General features: G+C 38.3%; 1 protein-coding gene across 1 annotated transcript; it reads right to left on the bottom strand.

The window, feature by feature from the left end:
• Positions 1-8,396: 8,396 nt before the first annotated feature.
• Positions 8,397-11,888, bottom strand: LOC131320609 (probable leucine-rich repeat receptor-like protein kinase IMK3). Its single transcript, XM_058351353.1, has 2 exons — positions 9,797-11,888; positions 8,397-9,248 (listed from the first exon to the last, which is right to left on the bottom strand). The coding sequence occupies exons 1-2, from the start codon at positions 11,658-11,660 to the stop codon at positions 8,635-8,637; spliced, it is 2,478 nt and encodes an 825-aa protein (XP_058207336.1). The 5' UTR covers positions 11,661-11,888; the 3' UTR covers positions 8,397-8,634.
• Positions 11,889-13,033: the final 1,145 nt, after the last annotated feature.

Below are 13,033 nucleotides of genomic sequence, written 5' to 3'. Positions count from 1 at the left end.
AAAACTTGAACTCTTTTTGGGTTTAGCCGTGCTACCCTCTCCGCTCAGTTTCACCACTTCTTACCATAGCGCTCAATCTCACTGCTTCTCCCACCATAGCGCTCAATCTCACCATCCGTCTCGGCAATCAATGGTCCGAGTTTTGAAAAGCTCTTCTAAGGAAGAGTTAAATCACTAGAAGGGTCTTATACAATTTGGACCGTCCAAAACACTTTTGGACAGTGACAGCGATGGAGGGAGCGGTGTCATAGAGCGGGTGGGTAGACTTTCTGCTTTGGGTTGGCAAAGTTGGAAAAATAATCACATAGAGCACCTTTAGAAAGGTTCGTCTCTAGAATATTAAGAAGCTTATTCAAGAAGCCCACTCTAAACGTTGCTCCCTGAATGCGCTAAAAAATGCGAGAAAATTTCAATACAAAGATTATTTAATTTTAGTCCTCCTCCCCCGTGGGGCGGGATACACGCAATGCACACATGTGTAGATCTCATCCTTGTGAGAGAGGAGTGTCACAAAAAATAATCTTTATATTCTAATTTATTTTTTCAAAACATGCAAACTAGATTGAGTGGCTTCTTATCAGTGTGCACAGTACTCCTCTAGGTTCTAGCTATAGTAAGAGCCCGTTCCAGAACACTTTCTTAAAAAATAAGTACTTATTTCACATTTTCAAACTTAAAAATAATGTAAATGAAAAATAATTTTTCAATTCTTTTTTGCACCGTATTAAAGATCTCAATGAGATCTTTCAAACAAGATCCATAATGCATATTTTTATATTTCAATAAACTCATCATTTTTTAGCTTGAAATTGCCTTTTTAAAAAATAAATACTTATTTTGCGTTCCGGAACGGGGCCTAAGTACTATGTCCTAAACCTAGAACAATTTGGGGGTTCACAAACTATCTAAATCTCAGTGCCGTTCAATTGTTTTTATTTATCTAAATTAGTGAATCACGCAAAGGATATGAGCAAGTTTGAGTTTTTTTTTTTTCCCTTTCAGTAAAGACTAGATATCAGTACAGTATATGTTAGAAAGTTAAGGATGAGCGGTGGACAAGAATTGATCGCTTGACGTGGGTGGACGTAGTCTATCACCTAATTAAGTATCTCAATGTTTATAGCTCTACATGCACTTATTTTTACGACTTACGTAAACTTTCTTTCTTTCTCTAATTTCGATGAATATATATTTCATGTATCTAATTGCTTGTTTAAATATAAAGACATGGTAAATTATAATCTAAGTGACAGTACTAATTACTCCAATACTTAAGTCTTAAGTTCTTCTATGAAATATAGGTTATAAACCACCACCACCACTTCGGGAAAAAAGGAAATAGAGTATACAAATAAATTTATCCCAAAATATGGGCAAATAAATTGACATGGAGTAAGAATTCTCTGCTGTTGTGGGTAATCTAAAACATTCTCAAACCTTTCAAACGTTTTTAGAATTCTCTAGTCTATTATATATGGAGAATTCTAGAGCTATGAAGAGTTATGTGTTAACAGCCTGCTCTGGCTTCTTACACTAAAAACAAACTATAGCAGTTCATATCCTATCATCATAGAATAAAAGACAGAAGAAAAAATTCTATAGAAATCACCTGTACTAATAAAGCTGAGCATTTTGCAAAGAGAAACAAAGTAAGACTTCAAGAGAGTTTAAGGCTTGCAATCTGGACAGTTCATTCCCTACAGGTGACCGGATTAGTTTTTGAGATATAAATATGGAGGAAGATATGATAAAGGAAAGTGATTTTGGCATTCCACATTTAGCCATTAGCACTCCATTTTTTTTCTTCATCCTATGTGAAATTATCAAATTATCCTTTATTTTGTTAGTGTTCATCCACTTAAAAGACAATTTGGTAATTTTAAATAGGAAAAAGACAAAAAAGTGGAGTGCAAAAATCAATTCCCTACGATAAAAGGGCGTGTATGTGTGTGTATATATATAAGAAAAATATGATATATATGGTTTGTTTGAGTGATTCATAGAAGAACAGCTATGTATATGTTTGGTTGGTTTGTTTTGGGATGGATATAGGATTCAAGGAGAACGGTGGCAATTTTGTAATTAAAAGGATGGATATGAGGGTGGATATAATAATACCACCTCTCTCCCTCATCCTTACTATATTTGTTTGTGGGTGGATATATTTGTTTGTGGGTGGATATAATATAATATCTTGATGATATTATATGAGGAGTTTTATGATTAGAAGCCGAAGAAGTACAATAGTTGGGTTATTCGGGACTCTTCTATATAATTCATACAATCTTCTTTTTGTGCTACTTAGAACGGATCAATCAAGATTCGAAGAATGGTAAACGAGTTGGTGTACAAATCATTTTTGGAGGTCGTAATGTAATACCCCTAGTCTTTAATAGTGCTTAAAGTTAATTATGTGTTATGCTTGGGCTAATTGGTTGAGTTAAATACTTGTCTTACATGCTTAATACATTTGGAACATAAGTTGGCATATGACACACACTCAATAACATTTTTCTATTAGTCTAGCAAAGAGTTTCTACGTACTTCTCTTTTGTTCCTATCTACCACCGTTTTGAGAGAGAGAGAGAGACGGTTGGAAGAAGAAAGAAGGGGAAAATTAGGGGGAATCTTATTTGGCTTGATTGAAGTTCTTAATTTGGTAATTCTTACATCTCTTACTTGATTCTATGCTTGTATGCTAAATTCCATGCCCTAGTTGATTGATTTCAAGTTTAATTGGATTAGAAGTTGGGTTTTGAACTGGAGTAGAATGAATTCTCTCTTGAATGTCTTGAATTTGTGTAGTTTAGGTTGCTTAGAACATGAATTACTTGGTTTAGAAATCTGCAGATTTGAAAACATTGTATCTGACCTGATTTTGAGGATTTTTGTTGAGGCAGTTCCTAAACTCCAAAAATTATGAGATTTTTATTGAGAGTTCCTCTATGAGTCCTTTGTATATGAAAAAAATTTTGGGATCAGATTCGAAGTATTAAATTCTGTAGAAATTCGTAACCTCACAGCGCGCAGTTTTGGACTGTGCTGACTGCACAGACACTTGTTGGGGAAACGGCTATAATTTTGAGCTCGAGCGAAGAATTAGCAAACCGTTTTCTGATTTTGAAACTAGACTCATAGACCTAAAAAAATGTATGAAGATTGTGTCTTAGTTATTCCTGTGCAAAGTCAGATTTTAAGTTGAAGTTAAAGCTGCAATTGTTCTCACTAGGCTAGTTATCTAACTTCTTTAATTGTTCTCAAATGTGTTTAGGACATCATTTAAGTTATATTTATGCATGTTTAACAGTTTCTAATTGTGTCTCCATTACCTAATTGTTATAGGAAGGGTGGTTCATAGAGCCGAGGTGAGTGATTTAATACCTAAACATATGATTTTGAACTTGTTTCCCTTAACAAGCTTATTTGAACAAGTTTTATAAATGTGTACTCCATGGAATAACAATGGAAGGTGGACCTATTTGTGAAATATTTGTGAATCTATTTAATGGCATTCCCAACGTCCGGTTCTTTCTAGGGGACAGCTTAATGGCTAGCAAGGGTGTTTGAGGTTTGCGTGTGTTTTGGGATAATGCATAGACATCTGGCTTATCCACTACCGGGGACGCCTAGTAGCTATTGAATTTTGAATAGTGGAATGTGCATTATATTTGGCTTATGGATTTGAGTTCTTTGTTTTGAAATTCTATCAAATTATTTTGCATTGTCCATGGAAGGCATGTGAGTTAGGTATTAATCATTCACACGGGCTTTGACTTATGTATTTTCTTTTCCACATTTCAGGAAGCGATGCGTAGTGTGGCGGGGTGTTTACTTTTGGGATGTGTTGTATAGTTGGAAACTTGTAGAAAGAAAGTTATGCTTTGTGAACACTTAACTTTGTATATGGTTTGTGTTTAGCTTTCAAATTTGTAGGTAAGCACAGCTTTGAGAGGTTTACCTTTTTGGTTTGTAAAACCTGTGTAATGCTTTGGTTTGTTATCAATAAAAAATTGACTTTTGCTTCCACTGTTATGTTTTAGTCCCCTTTTGATTATCACATCCCACATTTGTTTAGGTGATATTTGATTTGTGATTTGGCTTTAGTGAGAAATCACTGGCATTTGTCATGAGTAAGACCTCAAGGGGCGGGTCAAGATTGTGACACGTAATCATCTTAGAAGCCGCATTCGTCCTTTACCGGGTCGCAAAGCCACAAGAAAATCTAGAAACGTCCAAAGAAAGCGTATGGATTTACGGATGTTTGGGCAATCCCGATTATATTAGGTCTGTCGTGTTACTTTCTCATCATTTCACGCCTGATAACACCAACCATCGACTTGGGTGTGCCGATTATGTTTGTGGAGTTTGCATTGCACCAGAGTTTTGAGCAAATCAAGAAAAAGAAATGTGGTTTCTCTGTGCCCATCGGTGTGGATGTATTTGCCTTCTTTCTTGTTCTTTGGAGAAATTATCCGGAAATCAACGATCATGACAAAGAACACACTCGCAAGTTAAGGGTCAAACTCCAGAGGAGGTATAGGAGGCATACCCAATAGGTTTGTTTTCCAATTTTTTCTTTAGGTATAGGAGGCATATCCAATAGGTTTGTTTTCCAATTTTTTCTTTTGTTCTAGAGCAGATTGGGAAACGTATTGGCTGAAGAAGAAAAAATGGATTATTCTAATTCAGAGGAATTTTTCTCCATATAGCAAACCATTGCGGATATGCATGGCATTGTGTAACACTTTCTAAAGATCTAGTCGAACGCGGCCGCAACGGCCACAGTTGCAGTAAGAGGTACAAGAGGCATACCGAATAGCTCTGTTTTCCAATTTTTTCTTTTGGCATGTCCATATCAGATTGAAAAATTTATAGGCTGAGGAAGAAACAATGGATGACTTTTAATACTGGAATGGATGACTTTTAATACTGGAATGGAGAAGAATTTTTCTCCATATATGGTAAAACATTGCGTATTTGCAATGCATGACATTGTGTACTAACTATGGATTGTGTCCCATTTTCAATCTTTCTCTATCTTTGTTTGCTCCTCGATTTAGGATTTGTAGAAGATAAAAAATAGTACTCCGTATTTTGCGATCAATAAGTCACAAACATAACTTTAAATAAAATTGTAATTCTGGGCGCGTTAGATGTCAAGATTCGGGGATGTTTGATGTATGTGAGCTCACAGTCATCCAACAGTCATTGTGTTTTTGTAGGTGGACAAATTCAAGTAGTGCTCTGAACAGCACTAGAATGCAGCGGCTTCACGTGCCTCTTGACCGGAACCCTAGTTTGTCAACGAAACTCTTTATCCTGCAAAATAGACAAAGAGTGAGTGCACATTTGCCTCTCGTGGTAAAGGCCCTCCGATGCCTTTGTTAGTATTTCGTACTAAAGAAAACCCTAATTATCAGTAGGTGAATATCGAATAATACAATGTATTGCGTACCTTTTTCCTCTAGATTTACCTCTTATTTATAGATTTATGGATGCTTGCTGCCCAAGTATCCATATTGCCCTAGGTTTCCTACCTCGTATAGGAAAACTAGGATCTCTTGGATTCTCGTTCCCTTATCAGTTTATTTCCTTAATCCTTGTAGGATTTTTTCCATATCAAGCCGAACATCCCATACTCGTTGGGTATCTTTCTTAGATCCTATATTCTTGGGATCTCATCCCTTAACGGAATACCAGTGATTCTGGACCCTTCTAGAATGTTCCCTCTAATAGGACTTCTCTCTTTGTTCGGCCATCTCATGGCCGAACAGACGGCCTGGACCAGTTACTTCACATGTAACTGGTCCTAAGGAAACAATTTGGACCATATCCTTTCTAAGGAGCTCTCCTCCTGTTCGGCTCTCTCTTGCCGAACAAGTTTCTTGAACAGTGGCATCTCATGTCATTTTCCTTGTATTTGGTCCAATAACGTCTCGTGTTATAGCACCGAGAATCGTACAACCTCTCTGGACCATTGACTTCTCATATCACTGGTCCATAGGGGCGTTGACCTTTTTTTTGACCGTGCTCGGGCTCGTTTTGAACCTGTTCGGAAATACCTCCCTACAGTTTTAAAATTATGTTCATAGGATTACTCTACTTGGATTGAATTAACTTTTCTATAACGGGTGTTGAAAACAAAATGCATGGGTTAAGGACGATCTTGTCGATTTTGAGTATGTTTGAGTGGATGAAACTTCGAATTTAAAATATTTGTAGATGTTTTTATCCTTAATTTATACTCCCAAACCCATCGAATGCATTTCAACCAAATTATCCTTTCTCTGGGAGAAAAAAAGAAGTGAAGAAATTTGATTATTTTATTTGGACCAAAAATAGAACCCTGGAAACTGATTCATCTCCCCGCCAGCTTACAAAATTCAATCTCGTCCTCAGATGACACATTCTCAAAAAAAGACTAGTCTTGGAGCATCCACATTCCCTCGATCTCTAAATTTGGACCAAATTATGGACTTAAAAGTCACATTTTTAAGAGTTCATTGCTTGTTCCCATTTTAGTCTTGCCTGGCCCATGTTCATTGTTTTTTACTAAGATAAGAAATGGGGTTAACAGCTACATATTAAACTCTCTTTTTAAAAAATAAGGTAAGATAATTTCAAGCTCAAAAATTATGTGTTTATGCAAATAATTTTTCTATCAATATAGATCTTGTTTTATAGATCTCATTGAGATCTTTTAATTTAAACGGTGCAAAAAAATCAAAAAATTATTTTTTATTTTCATTATATTTGAGTTTGAAATTACCTTCTTTTTGAAAAAAATGTTTAGAAAGAAACCGGAACACCACCTTATGGTGTTAGTTGAAGATGTGCATTAGTTTTGAAGATGTGTTTTGTGTTTTTTTAAAGATGTGTTTTGTGTTTTTTTAAAGATGTATTTTGTTTTAACTTGTGTTCTATGCCTTTTCTCACTTCTGTTATCGCGATAGGAGGATTGATTAATTGGACATTAGGTGTTGCTCTATTTTTCATCATTGTAATTCGGTACCGAGTGGAGCTTGATTTTTTTTTTTTAGTAACTCATGCTTTGTTTGGATTGATTTTTGAAAAAAAATTTACGAGAGTAGTAGGGGTAATAAATTGTGTGTGAGAGAGAGAGAGAAATGATTAGAAGTAGGGAGAATCTTTTGAAAAATATTTTTCAAAAAGTAAAACAAACAAGGTATCAAGTGTTCGGACCAGCTTACGATCACCTCAATTAATTATGGGGCCTAATCTCACCATCCTCTAGCAAGAAGTCCAATTAAAGTAAAAACAAAGTTCCATAGAGACTGGTTTCAAAGTGGGCGGAGCTTATCTTGTTGGCTTAAAATTTGAAAAGCCAATGTCAGGAAGACATTTGGATGTGTGAAACGTGATAGAGTGGTTAGTTTGTCACCGATATTTTCCGAGAGTGCCATTAAGCACAGCATTGAAAATGTTATCAAATTTTCTATAAGGTGAAATTACACGGAGACTTCCTCATTTATACCTATTTTTCACAGATACTCTCTAATGTTTAAAATCACTCAAACAGACCCCTTCATCAACTTGAAAGGAAAAAATCTATTAATCGAATGATGGTTCCACCCCTTAAAAATTACTCACACTAACCCCCTCATCTATTATGATAATTAACCAATTCAAAATCCATGTTTCAAATCCATCATCCCAATTCTAATTCCCACTTTTAACCTTCAAACCCAACTCAAACCTCAATTACAAAGGATGTGGAAGCCGCTGATAGGTACTAGAGTTATGAAGCAAGATTTTGAGATTTTGAGGGTCTCTCTCTCTTAAAACCTATGTTCTTCATGATCAAAAACTGTTAACCCAAGTTTTGCTAATTCAAACCGCCCATGGACGAATTGAAGATGAAAAGATGTACGGAGTATTATGGTTTGTTGAGAGAGAGAGAGAGAGAGAGAGAGAGAGAGAGAGAGAGAGAGAGAGAGAGAGAGAGAGAGAGAGAGAGAGAGAGAGAGAGAGAGAGAGAGAGAGAGGATGGGGATGAGGAGAGGTAGAGGGTTACGTTTGTATGTAACCAACGAATGGTATTTTCGTCCAAACGATAACATTTGCCTTAGATATCCAACATTATATAACGGGCATTTAACAAAATATGCATCTTTCACGAATCAAGAAGAAGCTCTTTTGCCATCTTTCTACATCCTCTTTTCTAGGCATGCAGTGGTGAGTAGAGTGCGGTTAGTGCCTCCTTTGTACTCATATGCATTTGGGCTAGGTTCAAACCCTCCCCGTTTCCCCCCTCTCTAACATCTAACAATATAATCATTTGACAAAAAAAAAAGTACATAGTTACTTCCAAAAACATATTGTCCGAATACAACAGTCATTTGTTTGTGACCTTTCTTTTTTGCATGGAATTGGGCTTTTGTAGAAGGGGTCGTCAAGAAAGAGTTAACCATCAATCAATTAGATTCCAAGACTGTTCTCTAATACAAACTGAAAACATCTATAAGGAAAAAAGAAACAAGTTACTCATTTACGGGCACTAAACGAGAACAACACAACACTCAATATCAAAAATTCAAGAATGAAAGAATAAGGGGAGTAATCTCTCCTCCTAGCACCTAAAAATACTACCACCAAATTCCTAATACTCCAATCTCACTCACTTGTGGAAGGCGCTGTACCGCCATCATCGCCGGGACTCGTGGCAATTTCCGGCCTAATCTCGTCCAGTTGCTGGAGCACCTGCTGAACGTCCGGCCGCGCCGACGGTGAGGGATCAACACAATGCAAAGCCAGTTTCAAAGTATTCAACAACTCATCACCAATTGTAGAAGCATCCCTCATCAACTCCAAATCAAACACCTCATTAGTCCACTCCTCTTTCACTATAGAGGCAACCCACTGCGGCAAATCCACACCGTTCATCGCCTCACCAGGGGATTTCCCTGTCAAAAGTTCCAAAATTATGACACCAAGGCTGTATACATCAGTCTTGGTGTTAGCTTTCTTGAGCTTGGAGAGCTCGGGTGCACGGTATCCCAGTGCACCTGCGGTGGCTATCACGTTGGAATTGGCCGCAGGTGTCATTAGTCGTGAAAGCCCATAATCTGCAATTTTCACGTTCGTGTGATCATCAAGAAGGACGTTGCTTGAGGTGAGGTTTCCATGGATTATGTTCACTTGGGTGTGAAGATAAAGAAGCCCTCGGGCAGTCCCTTGCGCAATCTTCATCCTTGTTTGCCAATTGACAGGCGTGTCAGGGCCGCGAGCTACATCAGAGTAGATCAAAATATTAAACTCAATATGAAGAATTTCATCTCATTTTACTAGATACCCCATTGTAAGAGTTTTGACTAGGAAAACTCAACTAAAGTGCAAGACTTGTTTCCTACCCTTTTACCAACTTCAGGGCCTGCCTTAAACTCTCTGGGAACCTAAAGCGAAGTTTATAGATGGGACTCTTTGTTATTGGACTATTACGAAGGTACCAAGTAGGAGGTGTCCCTAAAGTTTGTAAATTTTCGGGAGCCTAAAGTAACCGCAAAAAACTTATTGTGCATGTGAATTATGCACTTCATATTTTTCAACTCTCAGTCGTCTAACAACATACCATGTTTAAACGAAAAAACAACTCCTATTACACAAATCAAAAGCTAGGAAACTTTACTCCTTTAACTATCCATTCAACTATACATATTGTTTGCTCTAGTATTTAGTGTGATAGTTTGAGGTGGCAAAGTAAGTCAAATTTACATCAATATAAGCTTAGAAATGAAGCAAAAACATGAATAACCCATGAAGTTGAAAGTATGCTCACCATGGAGGAAAGATGCAAGACTCCCCTTAGCCATGTAGTCGAAAACAAGAAGTTTCTCTCCTTTTGGACCCAAATAATAAGCCCTCAAGGCCAAAAGATTTGGATGCCGGACTTTACCAAGCAGATTAACCTCAGTTTCGAACTCCCTCTGAGCTTTTGTAATCTTCTCTCTCAATCTCTTCACTGCAACTTGGCTTCCATCTTCCAATGTGGCCTTGTAAACAGTCCCATATGTGCTCTTCCCCATTATCTCTGCAGTTGCACACAGAAGATCGTCGGCTGTAAAAGTGGTAGGCCCATCGAAATGGACAAGCTTTCCGCCGCCCTCCCCACTGGCCTCCGCTTCACCACCTGCAGCTGGAGCACTACCCTTCTCCGCCCTTGCTCTGCTGGCGGCCGGTCCAGCCCTTTCTTTTTCCTCAGCTCTTTTCCTGAGCAAGCAACAGATCAAAATGCAACATAGTAACAGTAGAACTATGAGCAGGGCCCCAGCTGCTATGAGGATAATGTCTTTGGTACTTAGTTTTCGATTCTTGGGGTTTTCCGAAGAGGGAGAAGTGGTAGATGGAGGAGGAGATAGAGAAGGGCATGGGTTAGAACCACTATACCCACATAGCTGAAGATTACCCACAAAGGAGCTTGAATTGAACTTTTGAGACAGAGTAATTGGAACAGGACCAGATAAGTTGTTATACGAAACATTGAATAAAACAAGATGTGGGAGATCACCAAGAGAAGCAGGGATTTCCCCACTTAGATTATTATAAGCTAAATCAAGTTGAGTGAGGGTTGAAATGTTCCCAATGGTGGCCGGAATTTGATCGGTGAGTCGGTTTTCCCTCAAGATGAGGACAGTGAGTGAGGATAAATCGGAGAGACTCAAAGGTATGCTTCCACTTATAGCGTTACTAGAAAGGTCTAGACTTTTAAGCGTAGAGAGGCTGCTAATTCCATCTGGGATTGTTCCATTGAATTGGTTGGAACCAAGGGAAAGCTCTTGGAGCTCAACTAACTTCCCTAAAGAAGGAGGAATTCCTCCAGAAAAGAAGTTATGATCAAGTGTCAAAGACTCAAGTGGAGAAACACCATTCTTGTTTGTTCCATTCCCACCCCAAGTATCTGGTACTGAGCCAGAGAGGTTGTTGTACTGAAGAGAAAGGGACATCAGAGAAGGTGATTGAGTGAGACTAGTTGGGATTGACCCAGATAATGAATTGAAGCTAAGATTAAGGCTTAAAAGCTTTGTGGAATTCGCAAGGCCATAGGGGATTGAACCAGTGAGTAAGTTGTTACTAAAATCAAGGTTTTGAAGCAGGGGACATGACCCCAGTGAAGGAGGGATAGTACCCGAAATCCGATTGTTGAAGAGCTGAACTCCCCTGAGGTTGGGAAGAAACCCCAAAGCTGTAGGGATGGGACCCCCAATCATGTTGTCATGGAGACTGAGCTTTCTGAGAGCCTGGAGCTGTCCGATTTTTTCGGAGATTTGGCCGCCTAACCCTTTCCATGGGAGCTGGATCACTATCACCTGACCCTTTGCACACTTGATTCCCACCCAGCCGCCCGAGCAAGCTCCGTACCCGCTGTCGTTCCAGCTCTTCAAGAAGCCTCTCGTGTCGACCAATTCGTGTTTGAAAGCTTGGAGGGACTGGTAATCGGATTGGGTGACGACTACGCCGTCCCAATCGGATTGGGTCGAGATGGGTCGGACAATCAAAACCAGTAGGTGAAGTAGGATCAAGAATGTGGATTGAGGGTTTTTCCACTTCCTGTTCTTGTTTTTGTTCGAAATTCGACACCGGTTGGGCTCTGTTTTTGCAGGGTTTCGAAATGGGTATTTGGAAAATCCATTTTGACACTCCATAGGTAAGGAACTCTAGTGGAATGTAGAGAGAGATCAACCAAAGAGTTGAAAGAGAAGAAGGAATTTGTGGGTTTGTGAAGTGCTCATATGAACAGAGTTAAAACAGGGAAAGTGAAAATATTTTGACGAGGTTTTTGTAGTGGCAGGTGCTGTAGAGAGGTGGGGGTCCTGTCGTGGGGCACGTGATCAGAGAGAGAGCGGGGTGGATAAAAGGAAGGAATCTTTTGGGTATTGGGAGACATGAAAACTGTCAGGTGGGCATTAAGATTCAGGCGCTCTTGCTTCGAACACCAAGGAAGCCACAACGGCTAGTTTTTTTTGTTGCTGATTAAATAGGGAGAGAAGCCTAGGGTTTCAACACAAGTGAGGGTTTTTATTATTATATATCTGCCGCTCCCTGCTCTAACGGCTATCTTTCTAGAGTGGGCCAAACTTAAACTTCTACTGTGTTGGGTTTAGGTTAGCCCAAAATTAGTACTAGGATTTGGCCATAAATTACCCACAGACCAAAGGAACCATAAATAAATTACCCCCTGGTTGGCACTTCGAGGCCCCATGGCTACCCAGGCTTTCAACGGGCTTTTCATAGCATAGGTTTTTTTTTTTTTTTTTTAAATAATAATAACGAATATCCTAGCATTTTGCAATAACGTAAAATATTTACATAATCATGAAGGACTCCGAAAAAGTGAAGAAGCTGGTCCTGATGTTGGATTGTCTTCTTTTGTTGGGATTAAAACACAAGAAGCCCCTGTTTGATTGGGGGACTAGGGGTGGAATTGAACTATGATTCTCAAATTTGGATCTTTTATGAGGATTTTTTCCTGTGAGGATCGTCCGATCGTGTGATGATTTTTATGGGATTATAATCGTCCATCTCAGTAATTAATGGTCAAAAATACAAACACATCCGGACCGTTGATTGCCAAGATGGACAGTCTTGATGAAAACTCTCACACGATCCTCATAGAGAGATCCTCATAGAGTATCCGGATGGTTGTTTTTAATCCTGAGACTATTAGTCACCCCGAACTAGTTATCCTTCAAGCTTGGGACAAAACACATTTTAGAGGAGCTCCGAACTAGAGGTTAACTTACCAAGCTGCCCCTAGATGGCTTAGGAATAACACATTAGGCTATTCTATGTAGTTAAAAATTTAATTTCGTTATACTTTTAGTTGGAAAAAATATTTTTTCTATCGACCTTGACAATGAAAATATTATGTCACATTTTATTTTTTCATACCATTTTTTTAATAACTTGGATTAAAAAATTATTTTAATAATACATCATTTTGCAAAAAAAAGAAGAAGATAACTTTATATATCAACCTTGTTAAAAATAAAATAAAAAAACTTAAGTTATAGTCATT

This window comes from Rhododendron vialii, chromosome 3a, assembly GCF_030253575.1.
Source record: "Rhododendron vialii isolate Sample 1 chromosome 3a, ASM3025357v1".
NCBI lineage: Eukaryota > Viridiplantae > Streptophyta > Magnoliopsida > Ericales > Ericaceae > Rhododendron > Rhododendron vialii.
The sequence above is the reverse complement of the archived record's forward strand: the minus strand, read 5'-3'. Positions and strand labels throughout refer to the sequence as shown.

Coding starts and splice junctions, on each gene's coding strand:
- LOC131320609 (XM_058351353.1), bottom strand. CDS start 11,660: ATGGAGTGTCAAAATGGATTTTCCAAATACCCATTTCGAAACCCTGCA. Junction 9,249..9,796: donor TCTTGCATCTTTCCTCCATG/GTGAGCATACTT, acceptor ACTCTGATGTAG/CTCGCGGCCCTGACACGCCT.